Here is a 26,186-nt window from a genome sequence, read left to right as displayed (position 1 = left end):
AGCATCTCATAGAATGATAGAATCCAAGAGTTGGAAGAGACCTAGTGGGTCATCCAGTCCAACCCCAAGCAGGAAAATCTAATTCAAAGCACCCCCAACAGATGGCCATCCAGCCTCTGTTTCAAAGCCTCCAAAGAAGGAGCCTCCACCACACTCTGGGGTGGAGAGTTCCACTAGTGAACAGCTCTCCCAGTCAGGAAGTTCTTCCTCATGTTCAGGTGGAATCTCCTTCTTCCTTTGACAAGAGTAGAAGTGCCAATGGCCCCATGCGTGCCCAGGTCTCTTCTCTCCACTTTCCCTCCTCAAAAGTGAAAGCGGGAGCCCAGCTCACCCTTCCTGGAGAATGGGGGACTTACCGCCTCTTGCAGCAGCTGTTCCAAGCAATAAATGTGGGGCCGATTCCCTCGCTCTCCTTCCACCACCACTCGATATCTGAAACGTACAGACCCAAAACACAACAGTGAAGTAGGAAGAGAAGGAGGAGGAGGCTGAGAGACATTGAGGTGTAAAGCAAAAAACAAAACAAAGGGAAACCATCAGAGAGACATTTGGGGCCTTTCGGTGTTTCTTATTTCTCTTCACATCGCTATCTTTTTGTCTTTGGGGCAAAATGACAACTGCCCCAAACCGCCAACCCTTGAACGACAAGCAAGGAGTCGTATCAAGATGGCTCATTTGGATCTGAAAAGCAGAAGTGATGCCTTCCCTAATAATTAAAAATAGATTAAGAATCTCCACATGGAAAAAGAAAGATTATTTTAAATCTCTCATAAAAGGACATTTAGTGAGTTGATGCAACTGACCACATTGTACATATGTTGTCCTGAATTAAGAAGAGTAAACTACTTGTTCTTTACTGTTTACCTGCGTAGCATATTTTCTTTCTCTGGCAAGGCAGTGTGTGGGCTGACCAAATGTGAACTACACCTGGTTTATTTTATACTAGCTGTACCCGCCACATGTTGCAGTGGCCAGCCTTCCCTCCCTCTTTCTCTCCTTCTCTCCTTCCTTCCTTCCTTCCCTCCCTTTCTTTCTTTTTCTTTCCTTCTCTCCTTCCTTCCTTCTCTACCTCTTTCCTTCCTTTCCCTCCCTTTCTCTTTCTCTCCTCTCTTCCTTCCCTCCCTCTTTCTTTCTTTTTCTTTCTTTCTCTCCTCCCTTCCTTCCTTCCCTCCCTCTTTCCTTCCTTTCTTCCCTCTTTTCTTTATTTCTTTCTCTCATTCCTTCCTTCTCTCCTTCCTTCCTTTTTTCTTTTTTTCTCTCCTTCCTTCCCTCACTCTTTCCTTCCTTCCCTTTTTTCTTTCCTTCTCTTCTTCCTTCCTTCTCTACCTCTTTCCTTCCTTCCTCTCCTTTTTTCTTCCTCTCCTTCCTTCCTTCTCTTTCTTTCTCTCCTTCCTTCTCTCCTCCTTCCTTCCCCCTTTTTCTTTCTTTCTCTCCTTCCCTCCCTCCATCCCTCCCTCTTTCCTTCCCTTTTTTTCTTTCCTTCTCTCATTCCTTTCTTCTCTACCTCTTTCCTTTATTCCCCCTCCCTTTTTCTTTCTCTCCTTCCTTCCTTCCCCCCTCCCTCCTCTCTCTCTTTCCTTCCTTCCCCTTTTTTCTTTATTTCTTTCTCTCCTTCCTTTTCTCCCTTTCCTTCCTTCCCTTTTTTCTTTCCTTCTCTACCTCTTTCCTTCCTTCCTCTCCTTTTTTCTTCCTCTCCTTCCTTCCTTCTCTTTCTTTCTCTCCTTCCTTCTCTCCTCCTTCCTTCCCCCTTTTTCTTTCTTTCTATCCTTCCTTCCCTCCCTCCATCCCTCCCTCTTTCCTTCCCTTTTTTTCTTTCCTTCTCTCATTCCTTTCTTCTCTACCTCTTTCCTTTATTCCCCCTCCCTTTTTCTTTCTCTCCTTCCTTCCTTCCCCCCTCCCTCCTCTCTCTCTTTCCTTCCTTCCCCTTTTTTCTTTATTTCTTTCTCTCTTTCCTTTTCTCCCTCTTTCCTTCCTTCCCTTTTTTCTTTCCTTCTCTACCTCTTTCCTTCCTTCCCGTCCCTTTTTCTTTCTCCCCTTTCTTCCTTCTCTACCTATTCTTGGACTGCAACTCCCATGAGTCCTCCTGATTGATCTATCTACCTACTATCTACATCTATCTATATTTATAAATCTCCCCTGCTACGTGTTGCTGCAGTCCAGTCTGTGTATATGTGTTTTGTGTGTGTATGTATGTGTTTATGTGTATATATGTAGTTTTGCACATACATTGTAATTTTTTCCCTTTTCGGCTTTTTCAGTCCCTTCCATTGTGTTTTTCAGTGTTTTTATGAGTGGTGGTCACTTGTTGGCCTGGGAGGTGTCTTGTGTCCAAATTTGGTGTCAATTCCCCCAGTGGTTTTTGAGTTATGTTAACCCCACAAACGAACATTACATTTTTATTTATATAGATAGGATGTGCACTGGAGGTTTGGATATATTGATTCCACGCAGTGGCTGCTCTCCCCTCCCTGCCAACCCAGGCTGCATGTCCCTCTGACTTACATGTCGGGAGAGTGGACGGTCTTCACGTGGCCAGCGTAGAGCAGCTTGTCGTCCATGGGGATCAGGACTCGCAGGCCGTCCTTCAACTCGTCTTTGTCGATGATGCAAGAACGAGGGGCTGTGGAGTCGGGGAGGAGCAGAAGGAAGGCAGTCAAGTATTAGCAACACTTTTGGGAGGAGACAAAACTACGAGGGGTATTTTTTAAGTAAGGTCCGTTTTGTTGTAGACACTAGTAGTTCACGCGCATACCGCAATGAGCGCGTGCGTCGTGTACCGGCATGCCTCGGGAACAACTGTGCTCAGTTTCCGCTCTGTAGCTCACCTGTACGGTTCTGTTCTGTGCTTTAAAAATGTTTAAGACTCTCAACTCACCCTCCGAATGTGTGGTTTGCTCAGTGATACGTTTTTTGTCAGCAAGGAACCTGCCTGCTGCAGAAATCCATCGACAGATTTGTGAAGTGTACGGTGATACTGTTATGAGTGAAAGCAAAGTGCGTAAGTGGGTACGACAATTCAAAGATGGCCATGACAACGTCCATGATGGGGACCGCTCCGGTTGCCCTTCTTTGATTACAGTGAACGCTTGGTTATCGGAGCAGGCGGCAAGTTTTTATGAAGAGGGTATTGTTGCAATCCAGAGCAGGAAACGAGGTCCTAAGATAACTATCCACCACATTTGACTGTGAAAAAACAATCCTTTTTTATTGAAGAAAAATGGTTACAAAATAAAGGAAAAATGCAAAGTCAAAAGCCACAGCAAAATCAGCAAACATGAATTTCCATGAACAAGATCAAAACCCAAAGCCACACTGTAAAATACTGGAACCTGTTAGCAATCCACTAACCGTACTTGATGTCCTAGAAATCTTTCAAGACGATGGCCAGGGAAATCGGGAGAACTGCCAAGGTCTTCATCAATCTAAAACGATGCCTGAACTGAGAAAGTCAGCCCAACGGAAGGCACGTAAAAGCCGAGGAATTGGTTTCGTGAAACGCCTCCCTGCTTTGAAGCCATTGTTTGTATTTCCTTTAATCTGGAAGACCTTCGCAAGCTGAGTGATTTACTTCTGTCTTGCCAGATCTGGCCCCTTCTGTTCTCATTAAGGTTCCCAGGTGCAGAAGGGAGTGAAAGGTCATGGCTTCCCTCTGAAACATTCTCATGAACACTGGTACTTTCATTTTCCAAATCTACAGAAGTTTCTTCCTCACTAATTTCAGGAGCATTGACATCAAGAAGTACATTTTCATTAGCATCAGTAAATATATTTTCATTAGCATCAGGAGGAACAAACAGAGAATCAGGTTCAAGTTCAAACTCAGGCCGAACCCCAACAGGTATTTTAAAATTGGTTCAGAGGTATGATAAGTCTTTGAACAAACTTGGCAACTATGTCGAAAAATAGAGTGACGTATGTACTTTCTGTAAATAAATTTACTTTTTCGAAATAAACTTTCGTTGTGTACTTATGTTCAAACGGACCTTACTTAAAAAATACCCCTCGTACATGAGCACATACATTTCCCTCTTCTGTCATTTTTGGAGAGAGGCGCAAGAAAGACATGAGGATCCATGGAGGCAATCTGCTAGCCCTCACCTGGAGTCAGCGGCCGCTCCAGAAGCACATTCAATGGCATGTTTTCATCCTCGGAGAAGCTGCTGTCTTGGTTTGGCTCAAAATCCTCCTCGGCGGCCATGCTCTGCATGAGCTTGCTGACGGCACCTCCTTTCCCTCGGTTCTGGGAAGCAGGGAGAAAATAAGCAACTATTGGCCAAAGCATTTCCACTGAAGCCCAGTTTCTTGATCTGCCTTTTTGGAATTCCCCTTCAAATATTTTCAAGTGATAATTGGTTGAACCCATGGATGGAGAACCTATGGATACGGAAGACTGACTGTATTTCGTGCACAGTTCCTCTCCTCCCGAGTATCCATGCCTTTGCAAGGCTGCCCTGAGAACCCTTCGGGGTTGAGAAGAGCGAGATATAAATGTGGTAAAGAAATAAATCAGGGTAGCCATGAAGTGCACTCTTCCCTTCACCAATATTAGCTGACCTGAGAAATCAGATGATTCCTTCCCTTAGTACAGACAGGAACGAGTATATTTAGGATTTTTAAAATATAGATAACACAAAATGGGGAATGGGATAGTGAAGACTTAATTTTTGAATTGCAGTTATAAGCCGAGTCAAGTATGTGTTAAGATTCTTCAAGAATACACTTTAAAAAACAGAATATGAGCACTTATTCTTCCTATATCAATATACTAGCCGCCCCCTGCCAAGTGTTGCTGCAGCCCAGTCTGTGTATATGTGTTCTGTGTGTGTGTGCAGGCCTGCAGCGAGGGGGGGGAGGGGGTTAGGGGTTCAAACCCCCCCCCCCGAAATGTTTCAGATTTTTTTAAAAAACCTGGTTTACTCATGAATTTTAACTGGTTAACCAAATCCCCATGCTAACTCTATGAGATGCAAAAAATCAAGAGTCCCTCCAGAACTGCAAGCACTAGCTCAAGCAAATATTGGCAATCTATTCACACTGTCATTACTTGCAGCAATAGCTGATGTAGTTGTTCTGGTACAGCGGTACCAGGAGCTCCAATTTTATTTGCTTTGTATTAAATGTTTGCTTGCAGTCCTAGGTTTCAGGGACTCTGCAGATAGGTGGCTTCTTTGGTTGCAGTCATAGGGCAAGTCACCTGTCCATCATTGTTAAGTTTTGGTCCCGCCCCTTGCTCAGGGCAATTGGGAAGGGAGCAATTTTTAGTTAGTCTCAGCAAGGTAAGCTTATGTATAGGATGTGTGCAAGCTTCCCCTGTACAAAAGCTTCAACCCTTAAGACTATCCGGGGGAGAAAGGCCTTAAGAGTCTCCAAAGAATTTCCAGGAAAACAACCCTAAAGACCAAAGAACTCCAGCTGGAGAACATCTACTGCCTTGCTGGTAGGTCCACTCGACGTTCGAGACGCAGTTTGACCCGGTATCAGTAAGGGTTAGATTACAGTCAGCCTGGGAGAAGTTAAAAAGGGGATTTTCCTTTAAAGAAGAAGTTATTGAAGACAGTTGCCTGTCCTTTGTGGGCAAGATTAGGAAGTCACCAGTTGCCTAAAAGCTTGGAATCATTTGCTTAACTTTACTGAAGACAAGAGAAGTTTCTGTTTGATTGTTCATTAATAAAAGACTTTGTTGTACTTCTCAAGCCATCTAAAGACTGTTTGTGGTGGAAACCTCTGAGAACTTCTCTTTAGGCCCCCTGGCTTCCCACTGGGCAAAGGTTGCACGTCCTGTTCTAAAGACAATTATTTACAGGCCCAGCGCACGACAGAACAGTAGTGATGCAACCAAGTTGGGGGGGGGGATGTTGAATGCTCTCATTAAGGAGGCCAGACTTGGTGGAGGTGGTTGATAGGGGCGGAGCTGCAGGCTATTGAAGGCTGCTCTGCCCCCTAAGGTGCTCTTTGCTTCAGTGTAAGCTAGGAAGCAGGTTTCAACCCCCCCCCCGTGAAATTTTCAACCCCAACCCCCCCCCCCCGAAAATTTCAACCCCTCCCGAAAAATTTTTCTGGCTACGGCCCTGTGTGTGTGTGTGTATGTGTATATATGTGGTTTTGCACATGCATTGTAATTTATTTTCCTTTTTTTGGCTTTTTAAGTCTCTTCCACTGTGCTTTTCAGTGTTTTTATGAGTGATGGTCACTTGTTGGTCTGATGGGTGTCTTGTGTCCAAATTTGGTGTCAATTTGTCCAGTGGTTTTTGAGTTATGTTAATCCCAGAAACGAACATTACATTTTTATTTATACAGATGGTATTGAATTGTTGTCTTTGTAATATTCTTCCTATAAATATTGACACTGAAACAAAACACCGCCTGAGCTCTGCAAGTGCAGCATTCTTCCAAATGAAGCAGGGAGTGTTTGAGGACCGGGACCTCCCTAGGGAGCTTGTTTATAAAGCTATTGTCCTCCCAAGCCTGCTCTACGCCTGCGAAACATGGACTGTCTACAGACCTATATAGATGGCATTGAATTGTTGCCTTTGTAATATTCTTCCTATAAATATTGACACTGAAATACAACATTGCCTGAGCTCTGCAAGTGCAGTATTCTTCTAAATGAAGCATAGATAGTTTGAGGACCGGGATATCTGTAGGGAGCTTGTTTATAAAGCTATTGTCCTCCCAAGCCTGCTCTACGCCTGAGAAACGTGGACTGTCTACAGACATATATAGATGGCATTGAATTGTTGCCTTTGTAATATTCTTCCTATAAACACTGACACTGAAATACAACACCGCCTGAGCTCTGCAAGTGCAGCATTCTTCCAAATGAAGCAGGGAGTGTTTGAGGACCGGGACCTCCCTAGGGAGCTTGTTTATAAAGCTATTGTCCTCCCAAGCCTGCTCTACGCCTGCGAAACATGGACTGTCTACAGACCTATATAGATGGCATTGAATTGTTGCCTTTGTAATATTCTTCCTATAAATATTGACACTGAAATACAACATTGCCTGAGCTCTGCAAGTGCAGTATTCTTCTAAATGAAGCATAGATAGTTTGAGGACCGGGATATCTGTAGGGAGCTTGTTTATAAAGCTATTGTCCTCCCAAGCCTGCTCTACGCCTGAGAAACGTGGACTGTCTACAGACATATATAGATGGCATTGAATTGTTGCCTTTGTAATATTCTTCCTATAAACACTGACACTGAAATACAACACTGCCTGAGCTCTGCAAGTGCAGTATTCTTCCAAATGAAGCAGGGAGTGTTTGAGGAATGGGACATCCGTAGGGAGCTTGTTTATAAAGCTATTGTCCTCCAAACCCTGCTCTATGCCTGCAAAACGTGGACTGTCTACAGACATCATAAGCGACTCCGGGAGCAATTCCATCACCGTCAACTCCGACAAATCCTACAAATCTCTTGGGAAGACAGGCAGGGAAATGTCAGCGTGCTGGAAGAAGAAGCAAAGACCACCAGCATTGAAACGATGGTCCTCTGCCATCAACTCCGCTGGACCGGCCACGTTGTCCGAATGCCCAACCACCGTCTCCCAAAGCAGTTGCTCTACTCCAAACTCAAGAATGGGAAACGGAATGTTGTTGGAGAACAGCAAAAGAGATTGAAAGATGGGCTCAAAGCCAATCTTAAAAACTGTGGCATAGACACTGAGAATTGGGAAGCCCTGGCCCTTGAGCGCTCCAGGTGGAGGTCAGCTGTAACCAGCAGTGCTGTAGAATTTCAAGAGGCACGAACAGAGAGCAAAGGGGAGAAACGTGCCAAGAGGAAGGCACGTCAAGCCAACCCCAACCAGGATCGCCGTCCGTCTGGAAACCGATGCCCTCACTTCAGGAGAACATGCAGGTCAAGAATAGGACTCCACAGTCACCTACGTACCCATCACCGGGACTCCGAACTTGGAGGACCATTTATTATTATTTATTTTATTTCGCGCATTTCTTCCCTGCCCTTCTCAACCCCCGAGAGGGGACTCAGGGCAGCTTACAAAAGGCACAATTCGATGCCAACAACAATAAGATAAAACATGAATCAATAGCAATTATAAAACAATTAAAACAAACAAGTTATATATCACAATCAATAAAACCAATCTAATGTTCAACGTTCACCAGCTCAGAATCCATTCCACATTGTCAAATCTTATCAATTCTAGTCGTCATTGTCCTTTGTCTATCTGCCAGATTACCCAAAGGCCTGGTCCCATATCCATGTTTTTAGTTTCCTTCTGAAGGAGAGGAGGGATGTTGATGATCTGATTTCCCTGGGAAGTGAATTCCACAGGCGAGGGGCCACCACCGAGAAGGCCCTGCTCCTCGTCCCCATCAATCTCACTTGTGATAGAGGTGGGACCGAGAGCAGGGCCCCCCTAGAATCATAGAATCATAGAGTCGGAAGAGACCTCATGGGCCATCCAGTCCAACCCCCTGCCAAGAAGCAGGAATATTGCATTCAAATCACCCCTGACAGATGGCCATCCAGCCTCTGCTTAAAAGCTTCCAAAGAAGGAGCCTCCACCACACTCCGGGGCAGAGAGTTCCACTGCTGAACGGCTCTCACAGTCAGGAAGACCTAGAAGATCTCAAACTCCGAGGCGGGATGTAGAAGGAGATGCGTTTGGACAGGTATGCTGGGCTGGAGCCGTATAGGGTTTTGTAGGTCAAAACCAGCACTTTGAATTGTGCTCAGAACTGGATCGGCAGCCAGTGGAGCTGACATGACAGATTACTCACGCTCCGGTGAGTAATCTGGCCGCCGCCCGCTGGACTAATTGAAGTTTCCGAACAGTCTTCAAAGGCAACCCCACATAGAGTGCATTGCAGTAGTCTATTCGGGATGTAACAAGAGCGTGGACCACTGTGGCCAGATCTGTGCACGATCTGGCCACAATCTTACTCAGACAACGAGGGATCGGCTAAGTAACTAAGTCTTCCTAGACCAGATTGCTCGCTTGCTCTTGGCCAGCTTCTAGATCTCATGGCAGCCATAAGGGGCTTGAATGCAGGGCTAGAAGGCATGATCATCAAGTTTGCAGATGACACCAAATTGGGAGGGATAGCCAATAGTCCAGAGGACAGGAGCAGAATTCAAAACGATCTTGACAGATTAGAGATGAAGGGCCAAAACTAACAAAATGAAGTTCAACAGTGACAAATGCAAGATACTCCACTTTGGCAGAAAAAATGAAATGCAAAGATACAGAATGGGGGACAATGCCTGGCTCGAGAGCAGTACGTGTGAAAAAGATCTTGGAGTCCTCGTGGACAACAAGTTAAACATGAGCCAACAATGTGATGTGGTGGCAAAAAAGCCAATGAGATTTTGGGCTGCATCAATAGGAGCATAGTGTCTAGATCTAGGGAAGTAATGCTACCCCTCTATTCTGCTTTGGTTAGACCACATCTGGAATATTATGTCCAATTCTGGGCACCACAATTCAAGAGAGATATTGACAAGCTGGAATGTGTCCAGAGGAGGGCGACTAAAATGATCAAGGGTCTGGAGAACAAGCCCTATGAGGAGCGGCTTAAGGAGCTAGGCATGTTTAGCCTGAAGAAAAGAAGGCTGAGAGGGGATATGATAGCCATGTATAAATATGTGAGAGGAAGCCACAGGGAGGAGGGAGCAAGCTTGTTTTCTGCTTCCCTGGAGACTAGGACGCGGAATAATGGCTTCAAACTACAAGATAGGAGATTCCATCTGAACATTAGGAAGAACTTCCTGACTGTGAGAGCCGTTCAGCAGTGGAACTCTCTGCCCCGGAGTGTGGTGGAGGCTCCTTCTTTGGAAGCTTTTAAACAGAGGCTGGATGGCCATCTGTCAGGGGTGATTTGAATGCAATATTCCTGCTTCTTGGCAGAATGGGGTTGGACTGGATGGCCCAGGAGGTCTCTTCCAACTCTTTGATTCTATGATTCTATGAATGTCAATCTGAAATCTCCCAAGACAGGAGGGGAACCATCACGCAAACACGCAAAAACTGCAGAATAACTTATGCAAGATAAAGGGAACACACATGCAAATGTTCCCAGTTTATATAGCTTGGGATAAATTATGCAAAAGCCTTGAATAAAATTGTGTCAAATGAGCAGGAAAATATGCGAATCTGCTTTATTTGCTTATGCATGCAAATAAAATGGTGACAGAATGAATGGCGGGGATTCAGATTGCAGCTGGTATAATAAGAGACTCATTTCCAATTCCCCCAAACGATGGGGACCTCAACCCACCGAACCCATTACAGTTCTAACTGGGTGGAATTTGGGTTATGGTCAACAAGACGATGCCTGCATTTGTCTGCAAGGGAATGACAAATATGTCCACCATCCCTGACTATCTGGATGACTTTTAACTGGAGGGTCAAGGGACTGACCTACTAGAAGTTGGCGAAAGTGAGGCTGTGGGCTCTACGCAGCCCATGAAGCCTTCTTTTGAGACCCCTGGAACGTCCCACCCACCCTCCTAAAAAGTCTCAATCTCACAAACATAGATGTTTTGGTTCCCAGGAAGGTATGTGGTCCATGGAAGTACGAGGGTTGAATGAAAAGTAATGCCTCCACCTTCGTTACTTGGGTTTGGATGGGAATATTTTAATAAATCAAACGCAGAAATAATAATCTTTAGAATGTGCTCTTTAACTACCACTATTCACGTTTCCACATAATCACCAGACAATTGGATACATTTCTGCCAACAATGAATACGTTTCCTGAAGCCGCCACAAAAGAAATCGACACTCTGTTTCCGCAACCAGCGTCTCACGGTTCTCTCATTCTGGGTACTCGTTGAGCTTAGATTTTTCTGTCAGAGAGCATTGGTGACAGGTAAGGCTGCATTATTGGCCAGGAGGGTCACAGTTGTTGCCTGTGTGCTTGTGTGGGTTTTTACACAAGTGTTTTGATCTCTGGGTTAGAGTAGATTAGCTTTTAGAGGACTCTGTTTAGAGTGTAGCTAATTGCTCTAGGGACAACCTGGTTAGGTTAGTCTGGGGAACTCACTGCTACTGGGTTTATTGTAGAGTGAGGAGTTTTACTCATATCTAAGTCAAGTAACCTGCTTAAAGTAACCATCAAGATTATTGTACCTCAGTAACCATTCAAGCTTGTGTGCCTCATTAAAGCAGATAGTTGTTTGCTCAATACTATAAATAAACATTTTCTCTAGTTCAACTTTTAAAGAAGCCTCAGTAGTGATTCATTCCTGTGAGAATATCTCTTATCTGTTTTAATATCTTTACATCGCAGGGAGCTAAGGGAGAGCTGGTGGGCAGGAAGACGTTTACCTCAGGGGAATCATCTGTAATATCCTAAAGTTAATTTAGGTGGTGGCAGCGAATCTACCCAAGGTACATACACGTTACCTCATGTACACATAAACGCTCCGCGCCAAGAATCATATTCCATGATAATAGTGTCCAGCTGGGGGATTAATAACACTGTTCTACAAATTTTCAGTTTTTCTCAGTTACGGAAACGAAATGTGCCGTTTCTTAATAAATTTAACACGCTGAATTCAAATATAATAATTAAATGTGTTAATTGGCTCTGGTTTTTATGCAACAGCTATTTCAATTTTCTCCACAATAGGTAATTCGTTAATATTATGATAATGCGCCTAACCTTACTGCATGTATATAAACCGTGAATATTTACTAAATTTTAGTCAAATTATATTGCCAATAGTTTATACATGAGAAATATTTATTTAATTAGTCTATTGTTTATGTTTGTGCAGCAAGAAACTCTATGAGTAGGCCTAATGCAATTGAAAAGTCTGAAAGTTGAAATGTCGCTTAAATCGTGACTTTAGTTTATATCTTGTTTGCTTCTCTTGACTTTTCTTTTGTATTCAAGGAAAGGATTGTCAGCAGGAGTCTGACAGCATTGACGGAGTCCATTGGCCTTGATCTCTTTTTTCCATAGTGCTTTATTTACACACGTGCGAGGCAGAACTACAGTAAAAAGAACAATGTAAAACGATGTTTAACGATACTGTCTCAGTCTTCAACTGACTGACCCTCACCATTCAAAAGTCTGGCCTTGTATGGGGCTTTCTGGCTTTTGCACACGGCACTAATACTGCCTCATCAAACTTTCTAGAATATTCTAGAATCTTCCATAGTGTAAGTCGCAACATGCATTTTTTCAACCCTACGTGATCACGTGATTGCTTATATCATAAAAACTAGAGCCAATATACATTTTTAAATGTCATTTTTGTTTTCAGCACCCCAAAATCATAAAAGAACAACTATTTTCAGGTCCGCAAATTTTTCTCCGTTGAACAGTGTAATTAAGATCCTTTATACTGATGATCAGTGGGCGTGATTTATTCATGAGATATAACCCTGATTCTTTAGAGTGGTGGCAAGATATAATATGATTCGTTAAATTGGGCAACTCCCATTCTCCCTCTCTCAGCCTCAGAACCCTCTCCTCTTTGCCAACGACACTCAGTGGAGGACTTTCCTTAGCATGTCAGAGTTGACAATACGTCAGAGTCAACTTAAAGACACATGAACACTAAAGATGAACGAAGGCCAGTCTTTGTGGGGTTTCTGGCAAGGCTGAGTATATGGCATCCATTTCTCAAGAATGGTGGCCACAGAGCCATATATACATGCTATCGGTCTTATTCATTTGCTCCATGAACACATGGCCTATGAGGAGCGGCTTAAGGAGCTGGGCATGTTTAGCCTGAAGAAGAGAAGGCTGAGAGGGGATATGATAGCCATGGATAAATATGTGAGAGGAAGCCACAGGGAGGAGGGAGCAAGCTTGTTTTCTGCTTCCCTGGAGACTAGGACGCAAGGGAACAATGGCTTCAAACTATGAGAGAGGAGATTCCATCTGAACACGAGGAAGAACTTCCTGACTGTGAGAGCCGTTCAGCAGTGGAACTCTCTGCCCCGGAGTGTGGTGGAGGCTCCTTCTTTGGAAGCTTTTAAACAGAGGCTGGATGGCCATCTGTCAGGGGTGATTTGAATGCAACATTCCTGCTTCTTGGCAGAATGGGGTTGGACTGGATGGCCCAGGAGGTCTCTTCCAACTCTTTGATTCTATGATTCTATGAAGGGATCATGTGGGTTCATACACAGAGATGCAGTCACGCAGGTAGGATGGTCCCAAACCGTTCAGGGCTTTGTAGGTAAGCACCTGCACCTTAAATTGGGTTCGGTAAGTAAACGGCATCCAATGGAGCTCCTTAAACAGAAGGGTTGGCCTCTCTCTCTAAGGAGCACCAGTTAACATCCTGGCTACCGCCCGTTGAACCAGTTGGAATTTCCGAGCCGTTTTCAAGGGCAGCCCCACGTAGAGTGCATTACAGTAATCCAATCTTGAAGACACATGAACGCTAAAGATGAACGAAGGTCAGTTTTTGTGGGGTTTCTGGCGAGGCCGAGTATGTGGCATCCATTTCTCAAGAATGGCGGCCACACAGACATATATACATGCTATCGGTCTGATTTACTTGCTCCATGAACACATGGCTAACATGGTTCTGTTCTGAGGCCTTGGCCCTTACCTCTTTCTTCACCTCTTTAGTTTTGCCCTTGCCTTTGCTCTTCTTGCTGGAGCTCAGGGAGTTTGCCAAGCTGGTGCGGATGTCTGGTGGAGAGCTGGCGATGCCCGGAGGGGAGAGGCAGGAGGAAGACGAGGAGGAGGAGGACAACGACAAAGACGAGCAGAACGGACCTTCTTTGTTCTTCTTCTTCTGCACAACCAAAGATAACAGGGAAAACCTTGGTCAGTAAGGTCTGAAAGACTGTTAGGAGGAGGAAAGGAGATAGCCAAGATCAGAAAGTGGAATTGGGAAGGTGACACTGGCAATCCAATCGATTGCCACCACCTTGCCTGGGAACACTTGGTTCATACCTTGCTATGGCACAACCTGGGGATCACAACCAGATACAGTGAAGACATCTGCCCTTACGCTTGGCTACTCTGCTGCTGAGTATGCATGCCCAGTGTGGAACACATCTCACCACGCTAAAACAGGAAACCTGCTACAAAACAGGAGCTTTTTTGTTGAGTTCCAGGGCCAAAGAAGCAGATGGCGGAAACAGAACGGCCTGTCTCAGGGGAGCATGCTTGCCCCATCCATGCTCAACATTTACACAAATGGTCAGCCACTGCCAGAAGGGACAGAGAGTTTCATCTATGCTGATGATTGTGCCATCACCACCCAAGCAGGGAGCTTTGAGATGGTTGAACAGAAGCTCTCCAAAGCTCTAGGTGCTCTTACTGCCTATTACAGGGAAAACCAACTGATCCCTAATCCATCTAAAACACAGACATGTGCTTTTCACCTTAAGAACAGACAAGCATCCCGAGCTCTGAGGATCACCTGGGAAGGAATCCCACTGGAGCATTGCAGCACACCCAGATACCTGGGAGTCACTCTGGACCGTGCTCTGACCTACAAGAAGCACTGCCTGAACATCAAGCAAAAAGTGGGCGCTAGGAACAATATCATAGGAAAGCTGACTGGCACAGCCTGGGGATCACAACCAGACACAGTGAAGACATCTGCCCTTGCTCTATGCTACTCTGCTGCTGAGTATGCATGCCCAGTGTGGAACACATCTCACCACACTAAAACAGTGGATGTGGCTCTTAATGCCACATTAACACAGGGTGTCTGCGCCCTACACCACTGGAGAAATTACACTGCTTAGCCGGTATTGCACCACCTGACATCCGCCGGGAAGTAGCAGCCAATAGTGAAAGGACCAAGGCAGAGACATCTCCAGCTCATCCCCTGTTTGGGTATCAGCCAGCACGTCAACAACTTAAATCTAGAAATAGTTTTAGAAGATCTACAGAGACACTTGCTGGAACACCTCAGCAAGCGAGAGTCCAAAAGTGGCAGGCTCAAACCCAGAACCTCAATCAATGGCTGATACCAAATGAGAGACTCCCTCTTGGGCACACAGAAGACTGGGCGACTTGGAAGGCGCTGAACAGACTGCGCTCTGGCACCACGAGATGCAGAGAAATGGGGCTACAAAGTGGAATCCACAACATGCAAGTCCGGAGAAGAGCAAACTCCCTTCACCGGGGCAAGAAAACGTAATCAAAGCCCTCCTGACAAAGAGACATCCAGCCATAGATATAGATAGATATGATTCACACACACAGAGATATAGTATCATAGATTTGAAAGGGACCCTTAAAGAAGGACAATGATATGTTGCACGTTCCAGAGCAGGCAAACCAGACTATCTCCACGTCAACACTGACAAAGAAATAGCAAGAAATACTGTTTACCCACAAGCACGAAGACATTACACTTTCTCATTACTTTATTTAACTCCTCGTCAGTCGCAAGGCCGAACAGGGCATAGGGTTACAGCCTGTGTTGGATGGGGCCGCACTCCCCCTGAAGACGCAGGTTCGCAGCTTGGGTGTGACCCTGGACTCATCGCTGAGCCTGGATCCCCAGGTTTCGGCGGTGAACAGGGGAGCATTTGCACATCTAAAGCTTGTGCGCCAGCTGCGCCCGTACCTTGGGAAGTCTGACTTGGCCACGGTAGTCCACACTCTGGTTACATCCCGTTTAGACTACTGCAATGCTCTCTACGTGGGGTTGCCTTTGAAGACAGCTCGGAAGCTCCAACTAGTCCAACGCTCGGCAGCCATGATTTTAACAGGAGTGGAGCGCAGGGAGCATACAACCCCCCTGTTGCGCCAACTCCACTGGCTACCGATCTGCTACCGGGCTGAATTCAAAGTGCTGGCGTTGGCCTTTAAAGCCCTAAACGGTTCCGGCCCAAGCTAAATATCCGACCGCATCTCTGCCTATGACTTTGAGATCTTCCGGGGAGACCCTGCTCTCGATTCCGCCTGCTTCTCAAGCACGGCTGGCAGGGACGAGAGATAGGACCTTCTCGGTGGTGACTCCTCGGCTGTGGAACGCCCTTCCCTCGGACATTAGACTAGCACCATCTCTAATGGTATTCCGCAAAAAGGTGAAGACCTGGCTGTTTGAGCAGGTGTTCGAATAATTAGTGCAATGATTGGTTAATGAACACTGGAATGGAACAATGGATGACGAATCTGGAACATGTTTTTGATGACGAGACGACAGTGAATGGGGATTGTAGTAACTGTTTATTAGTTGTGTAATGTGTTAGGTTGTTAACTGTTTTTATACTGTAGCACTGAATTTTTGCTGTTCGTATTTGTTGTGAACCGCTGTGAGTCGCCTTCGGGCTGAGAACAGAGGTAAATAAGTAAGGTAAATAAATAAATAAATATTTTCCAGATCACCAGACTGGGCCACAGCAATGCCTGGCAGGGGGTGGCTAGTAAAAAACAAAATACCTTGCTGAGCTCTTTCCGCTCCTTCCCTTTGCTCCCCTCTTTCTTGGGGCTCAGGGAGGCGCCCTTCACGCAGCGCCCCGCTTTGGAAATGGAGGTGGAGCCGTTTGCCGTCGTGGGGGACAAGGCGGGCGAGGACATGGTGGCGTCATGAAGGAAGATCCGCTCGCTCCTCCGCCGGGTCCAGAGATCGTCGTCGCTCACTTCCAGGCCAAACTCGAAGGGCAGGTCCTTGGGGGACTTGAACTTCTTCAGCTTCCGGCTCTTTTCGGGGGCCATCTTGGCTTTGTCCACGCTCCCACCTGGAGTGGGATCCATGGTGCTTATGGACTGGATCGCCGCGGCACTGCTTGGGTCCAGCAGGCCTTTCTTTCCACGTAGCAACCCAGAGGGAGATTTCTTCCTGATCTTCACCTCACTCTCTGAGTCTGTGTATTCAAACTCGGTTCCTAAATGTAGGACAAAGAGTAAAGCAAATGAATCAAAAGATGTCTCCTTGAACTCAAAGCAGGTGCTGGACTATACCATCATCACCATAATACAACTTCATTGATATCCCGCCCTATCTCCCCATGGGGACTCAGGCCGGCTTCCAACATAGTAACAGGCAAACATTCAATGCCTATATAAACAATGCAGAGCTAGATATAGACCTATAATTATATATACTGATTTCACATATGCATTGCCCCCTGAAACATTTGCAAATCCCCTCTCTATATATGTGCATTTCCCTCCTGCAACATCTGCAAGCCCTATATATCTATGTTTATATCTATCTAGACATCTCTGTGCATTTCCCCAGCAATATTTGCAAGCCCTATATATGTTTATATCTATCTAGACATCTCTCTCTCTCTGTGCATTTCCCCTGCAATATTTGCAAGCCCTATATATATCTATATGTATATTTATCTAGACATCTCTCTCTGTGTGTGTGCATTTCCCCTGCAATATTTGCAAGCCCTATATATCTATATTCATATATAGCTATCTAGACATTTCTATGTGTGTGTGTGCATTTCCCCTGCAATATTTGCAAGCCTTATATATCTATGTTTATATTTATCTAGACATCTATCTCTTTCTCTGTGCATTTCCCCTGTAATATTTGCAAGCCCTATATATCTATATTCATATATATCTATCTAGACATCTCTCTATGTGTATGTGTATTTCCCCTGCAATATTTGCAAGCCCTATATATCTATATTCGTATCTAAACATGTCTATATATATTTGTGTGTGTATTTCCCCCTGTAATATTTGCAAGCCCTATATATCTATATTCATATATATCTATCCAGACATATCTCTCTCTCTGTGTGTGTGCATTTTCCCTGCAATATTTGCAAACCCTATATATCTATATTCATATCTATCTATCTAGACATCTCTCTCTATGTGTGTATGCATTTCCTCTGCAATATTTGCAAGCCCTATATATCTATGTTTATATGTATCTAGACATCTCTCTATATATGTGTGCATTTCCCCTGCCATTTTTGCAAGCCCTCAATATCTACATTCATATCTATCTAGACATGTCTATATATATTTGTATGTGCATTTCCCCCTGTAATATTTGCAAGCCCTATATATCTGTATTCATATCTATCTAGACATCTCTCTATATATAGATAATTATATCTATATAGGATTTGCAGACTTGCAAACATGTGAGGGGAAAATTCACATATAAAATGATTTATTTATACACCATTTATTTATACAGATTAGATAAATAGATATAGATACCTCTATATATTTATCGATATCTATATCTATTTAGGATTTGTAGAGACTTGCAAAATTCACATATAAAATGATTTATTTATACACCATTTATTTATACACACACAGAGATAGATAGATATATATAGATAGATAGATAGATAGATAGATACCTCTATATATATATCGATACCTATATCTATTTAGGATTTGCAGAGACTTGCAAACATGTGAGGGGAAAGTTCATATATAAAATTATATATATATATATATATATATATACACACACACACACACACATACATACACACAGATATATATATATATATATACACACACACACACACACACACCCCTCTATTTATTTATTGATACCGATATCTATTTAGGATTTGCAGACTTGTAAACATGTGAGGGGAAAATTATATATAAAATTATACACACACACATATACACACAAATATATATAGATACCTCTATATGTTTATTGATATCTATCTATTTAGGATTTGCAGAGACTTGCAAACAAGTGAGGGGAAAATTCACATATAAAAATAATGTATACATTATTTATTTGAAACATTTATATTCTGCCCTTTTCACCCCAAAGGGGACTTAGGGTGGAGCACAACATACATACGGCAAGCATTCCATACCAGAACAGAAAATAACTATAAATATACACAAACCCTATGCAGATACACAGTTACATGGATCTATCTATCTATCTATCTATCTATCTATCTATCCAACCTGGGGATCACAACCAGACACAGTGAAGACATCTGCCCTTGCACTTGGCTACTCTGCTGCTGAGTACGCATGCCCAGTGTGGAACACATCTCACCACGCTAAAACAGTAGATGTGGCTCTTAATGAGACATGCCTGCGCCCTACACCACTGGAGAAATCACACTGCTTAACCAGTATTGCATCTGCAGCTCATCCCTTGTTTGGGTATCAGCCAGCACGTCAACGACTTAAATCTAGAAATAGTTTTCTAAGATCTATAGAGACACTCGCTGGAACACCTCAGCAAGCAAGAGTCCAAAAGTAGCAGGCTCAAACCCAGAACCTCAACCAATGGCTGAGACCCAATGAGAGACTCCCCATTGGGCACACAGAGGACTGGGCGACTTGGAAGGCACTGAACAGACTGCGCTCTGGCACCACGAGATGCAGAGCCAACCTTCAGAAATGGGCCACAAAGTGGAATCCACGACATGTGAGTGTGGAGAAGAGCAAACCACTGACCACCTGCTGCAATGCAACCTGAGCCCTGCCACATGCATGATGGAGGACCTTCTTGCGGCAAAACCAGAGGCACTCCAAGGGGTCAGATACTGGTCAAAGGACACTTAACCAACTACCAAACTCACAAATGTTGTATTTTGTCTGTTTGTCTGTTTTGTTCTGTTAGAAATGTAATACAATTGACTGGTTGCCCTGACACGACAAATATCTATCTATCTATCTATCTATCTATCTATCTATCTATCTATCTATCTATCTATCTAGCATTTGCAAAGACCTGCAAACATATGAGGGGAAAATTCATACATAAAATTAAAATACATATCGATAGATAGATAAGATACAGATATATATTTACACAGGGACTGCAAAGGCTTACTGGGGGAAATGCCTATATATGTAGGAGAGATTAACAAATATTTCAGGGGAAAATAAGATTAATGGATATATATGGTTTGCATAGACTTCAGGAGAAACATGCATATATAGAAACATAGATCTATAGGGCTTGCAAAAGCCAGTGAGCACTTCGGAGGGAACAAAAATACACATATAAAGTTAATACATTTAGCCAGGAAATTGGGTGAGTTTGAACAAAGAGAGCATGAAATATATCTTCCTTTCCCTCCTTCCCTCCCTTTCGACTGGAAAAGAAAACACACTGTCAAGGGAGGGGAAGAGCAGAGAGAAATATATCCTATATTGCAAGCAATGGCCTCCGGGCTCCGATGCCCATCTTGACCCCATTCTAAGTCGAGGGGCTGAAGTTACTGGCTCAAATCTCAGTCCATTGCTCATCATTCTATCATCTTCATCAAGTATGAGTCACATCTTGACTGACGTTGCCTTGAGGCACCGGAATGACCTCCTTTGGGATGGCCGACGGCAGTTCCAAGTGGCTTCTGGAGGAGGCCAGGCTGAATGGCTTGGGGTTCTTCTTGCAATATTTCACTGCATGTTATACAAATGGGCAGGAGCCAGGGAAAGGCCGAATGTAAACACAGTCAGCCCTCCACACCTGCAGGTTTCACTTCTGCAGATTCCCGTTTCGATACCCAAAGGGGGAGTGCATCACCTATGCATCAATCCATATAGAGTCCAAATTCAGTTTAATGACCTGGTGGAATTCCCCCTCTTGTAGCTTTTCCATTCAAAAAATTAGGATCAGAGGCGTTGCTCCTTGCCCACTTTGTCTTGGAAACCCCCCACAATACATATACTGGAGTGACTCTTTGCTTAATTCTCGTGTATATATGTTTACAAAGGTTCAATGAGGTCAACAGCCATGACATTGTGGGAAAATCTACCCCACAAGGAAATAATAATAATAATAATAATAATAATAATAGTGGTCCCAGTGGTCATTGGCGCACTAGGTGCCATGCCAAAAGATTTGGAAACAATAAACATTGACAAAATCACAACTGTCAACTGCAAAAGGCCACCTGACTTGGATCTGTATGCATCATTCGAAAATACATCACACAGACCTAGACACTTGGGAAGGGTTCGACTTTGTGATACAAAGTCCAGCATATAGATCTGATTTGCTGTGACATACTATGTTTTTGTGTCAGAATAATAATAATAATAATCTTGAAATTGAAAAATTGAAAAGTTGAAAAGTCCACAACAGATGGTGTGATTGGCACACTGGGTGCAGTGCCTAAAGACCTTGGCCTGCACTTAAACACAATCGGCGCTGACAAAATTACCATCTGTCAGCTGCAGAAGGCCACCTTACTGGGATCTGCACGCATTATTTGCCGAAACATCACACAGTCCTAGACACTTGGGAAGGGTCCGACGTGTGATCCAATACAACAGCCAGAAGAGTGATCTTGTCTGCTGTGGACTCATCTTGTTGTGTTTCTAATAATAATAATCATCATCATCATCTTGAAATTGAAAAATTGAAGTTGATAACAGATTACAAGTGTAGACTCTGCAGGGAAGCAGATGAAACAATGGATCCTATCCTCAGCTGCTGCAAGAAGATTGCGCAGACAGACTCCAAGCAGAGGCACAACACCATTGCTCAGATGATCCATTGGAACTTGTGCCACAAATACCATCTGCCTGCGACAAAGAACGGGTGGGATCACAAGCCGGAAAAAGTGACAGAGAATGAACACGTCAAGCTACTCTGGGACTTCCGAATCCAGACTGACAAGAGTTTTAGAGCACAAGATTCCTGACCTCACGATCGTGTTAAAAAACAAAGTATGGATTGTCAATGTTGCAATTCCAGGAGACAGCAGGATTGAAGAGAAATAATTGGAAAAGCTGACACCATACAAGGATTTAAAGTTTGAACTGCAGTTCAATCTTTAAATCCTATTATTATTATTATTATTATTATTATTATTATTATATCATCTTTATTGAGAAACAGATTTTTTTTCCATTTTGTGCAGAAAAAGAATAGTGCAAAACAAACAAAAAAGGATAATAGAAAAGGGGCATTATTTTAGTGACACAAAAACACAGTATCTCACAGCATACGAGATATATGCTGGTTTTCTATTATTATTATTATTATTATTATTATTATTATTATTATTATTTGAAACACAACAAGATGAGTCCACAGCAGACAAGATCACTCTGCTGGCGGCTGTATTGGATCACACGTTGGACCCTTCCCAAGTGTCTAGGACTGTGTGATGTATCGGCGAATAATGCCTGCAGATCCCAGTAAGGTGGCCTTCTGCAGCTGGCAGATGGTAATTTTGTCAGCGCTGATTGTGTTTAAGTGCAGACCAAGGTCTTGAGGCACTGCACCCGGTCTGCCGATCACACGATCTGTTGTGGACTTTTCAACTTTTCAATTTTTCATTTTCAAGATTATTATTATTATTTTACTGACACAAAAACATAGTATGTCACAGCAAATGAGATCTATATGCTGGACTTTGCATCACAAAGTCGAACCCTTCCCAAGCGTCTAGGACTGTGTGATGTATTTTCGAATGATGCATACAGATCCAAGTCAGGTGGCCTTTTGCAGTTGACAGATTGTGATTTTGTCAATGTTTATTGTTTCCAAAAGCCGGCTGAGATCTTTTGGCACGGCACCCAGTGCGCCAATCACCACTGGGACCACCTGGACTGGTTGATGCCAGAGCCTTTGCAGTTCAATTTTGAGGTCTTGATAGCGGCTGAGTTTCTCCTGTTGCTTTTCCTTCAATGCGACTGTCACCTGGTATGGTGACATCAATAATCCAGACTTTTTTCTTTTCCACAATTGTGATGTCTGGTGTATTGAAACACTGTATTGTCGAAGGCTTTCATGGCTGGAATCACTAGGTTCTTGTGGGTTTTTTCGGGCTATAGAGCCATGTTCTAGAGGCATTTCTCCTGACGTTTCGCCTGCATCTATGGCAAGCATCCTCAGAGGTTGAGAAGGTCTGTTGGAAGTAGGAAAAATGGGTTTATATATCTGTGGAATGGCTGGGGTGGGGCAAGGAGCTCTTCCCTGCTGCAGTTAGGTGTGAATGTTTAGCTGATCACCTTTATTAGCATTTGAAGGCCTGCCTGAGTCTGGGAAAATCTGTTGCTGGGAGGTGTTAATCTGTGCCTGGTTTTTTCCTCTCTGTTGTTTAGCTGTTATAATTTTAGAGTTTTTTAATACTGGTAGCCAGATTTTGTTCATTTTCATGTATTAAAAAACTCTAAAATTATAACAGCTAAACAACAGAGAGGAAAAAACCAGGCACAGATTAACACCTCCCAGCAACAGATTTTCCCAGACTCAGGCAGGCCTTCAAATGCTAATGAAGGTGATCAGCTAAACATTCACACCTAACTGCAGCAGGGAAGAGCTCCTTGCCCCACCCCAGCCATTCCACAGATATATAAACCCATTTTTCCTACTTCCAACAGACCTTCTCAACCTCTGAGGATGCTTGCCATAGATGCAGGCGAAACGTCAGGAGAAATGCCTCTAGAACATGGCTCTATAGCCCGAAAAAACCCACAAGAACCTATTGAAATACTATTATTATTATTATTTTTATTTTTACTGACACAAAACCACAAAACCACAGGCTTTTTTCTTTTCCACAATCGTGATGTCTGGTGTATTGAAATACTATTATTATTATTATTATTATTATTATTATTATTATTTTTACTGACACAAAACCACAGTATGTCACAGCAAACGAGATCTATATGCTGGGTTTCTATTATTATTATTATTATTATTATTATTATTATTATTATTATTAGATGGAGCAGATTAGAACACAAACTAATGGATTTTAATGACGAGAAAGTCATTTCTTCCTAATGATTAGGGAAATCTTGAGCACCTTCTCTAAACTCTGCAAACTCTGAACAGACCTGTGAAAGGTCTGACAATGGGACCCCAGAAAACTCCCTCCGGCAGCCCACACAACTCAAGATTCCCATTCAATTAAATTAATGTTGGGAGACAGGGAGCTGCGAGAGACCTGCAACGCGCCTGATAGAGCAGGTAGACAAGATAAGCTAAAAATAGGTTAGCCTCCCATGGAAAGACATCATTTTCTATTCTGAAGCTCCCCATAAATTCCATTATCATTTAATACATATTAATAGAGGGGTTTATAAATGGAGACTTTTACAGCACTGCCTGACTTGGAAAGATGTCGCCCTGGGGGCACTTTGGCAGCCACGGGCACACCGGGGAATTAAAATGTGAGATTTCAATTATTCATCGAGTGCAGGGTGATGGTGGTGGTGGTAAGACATAAAGGGAGGCAGAGCGAGACAAGAGGGCTCCCACCCTTCAGCCGGCTTCCCGATTGCAGAAGGCTATTTCTGCTAGGTTGTTGTGGGTTTTATCGGGCTATAGGGCCATGTTCTAGAGGCATTTCTCCTGACGTTTCGCCTGCATCTATGGCAAGCATCCTCAGAGATAGTGAGGTCTGTTGGAAGTAGGACAATGGATTTATATATCTGTGGAATGGCTGGGGTGGGGCAAGGAGCTCTTCTCTGCTGGAGCTAGGTGTGAATGTTTCAACTGACCACCTTCATTAGCATTTGAAGGCCTGGCTGAGCCTGGGAAAATCTTTTGTTGAGAGGTGTTAAGATGTGCCTGGTTGTTTCCTCTCTGCTGATTTGCTGTTGTAAGTTTAGAGTTTTGTAATACTGGTAGCCAGATTTTGTTCATTTTCATGGTCTCTTCCTTTCTGTTGAAATTGTCCACATGCTTGTGGATTTCAATGGCTTCTCTGTGTTGTCTGACATGGTGGTTACTCTCGTGGCTTGAACCAGTTGAAACATTCACACCTAGCTCCAGCAGAGAAGAGCTCCTTGCCCCACCCCAGCCATTCCACAGATATATAAACCCATTGTCCTAATTCCAACAGACCTTACTACCTCTGAGGATGCTTGTCATAAATGCAGGCGAAACGTCAGGAGAAATGCCTCTAGAACATGGCCCTATAGTCCAAAAAAACTCACAAGAACCTCTTTCTGCTGCTCATCGCACAGCACTACACAGTCCTTAGGAGGTCTCCTCTGAGCTAAAAAAATATTTTCTTCTTCTTTATGGTTCAATGCAGTTCTGCACCCCTAATTCCACAGAATGTGGAGGGGTTGACTCTATTTCAGGTCAATTTTAGATTGCATATGTTATTGATTTAGATATGTGATATTTTTATATATATGTGAGGCATTAAATTTGCCATTTATTATGTTGTAAACTGTTTTGAGTCCCCCCGGGGGGTGAGAAAAGTGGTATAGAAATGCAGATGATAATAATAATAGTAATTATTATTATTATTATTATTATTATTATTATATTTTAAGATCAAGCCAGGGCATGCTTTGGTTTTAGATAGGTCTCTATTCAGTTTTAACTATTTTAATTGTTTACTTTTAATAATATTATTTATTATTTATTTACTTGGTATTATACTGAATACTTGAAAAACTTGGTGTGATGCTAAATGTCCTCTGACCAGAAGTATCACTGGTGTCACTGTGAGGAGGTTCTCCGTTGTGCATGTGGCAGGGCTCAGGTTGCATTGTAGTCTGTGGTTTGCTCTTCTCCACACTCGCATGTGGTGCTCTCCACTTTGTAGCCCCATATCCTAAGGTTGGCCCTGCATGTCGTGGTGCCAGAGAGCACTCTGTACAGCTCCTTCCAAGTCGCCCAGTCTTCTGTGTGCCTGGGGGAAGTTTCTCATCCGGTCTCAGCCACTGATTGAGGTTCCAGGTTTTAGCCTGCCACTTTTGGACTCTCGCTTGCTGAGATGTTCCTGTGAGTATCTCTGTAGATCTTAGGAAACTATTTCATGATTTAATTCGTTGGCATGCTGGCTGATATCCAAACGGGATGGATATGCCCTGTTCGGAACTGCCTTGGTTCTTTCATTACAGGCTGCTTCTTCCCAGCAGATGTCAGGTGGTGCAATACCGGCTAAACAGTGTAATTTCTCCAGAGGTGTTGGACATAGGCATCCTGAGATAATGCGGCATGTCTCATTAAGAGCCACATCCATTGTTTTATGTGCGCATTCAGAAGAAGAAGACCTACAAGCCATTGAACATCTAGAAAACTAAAGTGCTCTGCCAGCAGGCACCAGCCAATCCCTCTCCAATGCCAGAAATACAACTTAATGGCATAACATTAGAAAATGTTGACCATTTCCGCTCCCTTGGCAGCCACCTCTCCATCAAAGTCAACATTGACACTTAACTACAACACCACCTGAGCTCTGCGAGTGCAGCATTTTTCCAAATGAAGCAGAGAGTGTTTGAGGACCAGGACATCCGTAGGGAGACCAAGGTGCTTGTTTACAAAGCCATTGTCCTCCCAACCCTGCTATATGCCTGCAAAACGTGAACTGTCTACAGACGTCACATGCAACTC

General features: G+C 43.6%; 1 protein-coding gene across 3 annotated transcripts in view; it reads right to left on the bottom strand.

The window, feature by feature from the left end:
- The window catches only part of LOC137095093 (trinucleotide repeat-containing gene 18 protein-like), a 206,164-nt gene that overhangs the window by 32,365 nt on the left and 147,613 nt on the right, over positions 1-26,186 (bottom strand). For 2 of the 3 annotated variants that reach the window (XM_067461331.1, XM_067461330.1), the window contains exons 18-22: positions 16,337-16,782; positions 13,536-13,724; positions 4,099-4,240; positions 2,503-2,620; positions 357-432 (exon numbers count right to left, since the gene is read on the bottom strand). In XM_067461331.1, the coding sequence (XP_067317432.1) occupies positions 357-432; positions 2,503-2,620; positions 4,099-4,240; positions 13,536-13,724; positions 16,337-16,782 (971 nt within the window). The remainder of the gene's footprint in view (positions 1-356; positions 433-2,502; positions 2,621-4,098; positions 4,241-13,535; positions 13,725-16,336; positions 16,783-26,186) is intronic. The other variant, XM_067461332.1, reaches the window with a different exon arrangement.

This window comes from Anolis sagrei, chromosome Y (assembly GCF_037176765.1).
Source record: "Anolis sagrei isolate rAnoSag1 chromosome Y, rAnoSag1.mat, whole genome shotgun sequence".
NCBI classification, from domain to species: domain Eukaryota; kingdom Metazoa; phylum Chordata; class Lepidosauria; order Squamata; family Dactyloidae; genus Anolis; species Anolis sagrei.
The sequence above is the reverse complement of the archived record's forward strand: the minus strand, read 5'-3'. Positions and strand labels throughout refer to the sequence as shown.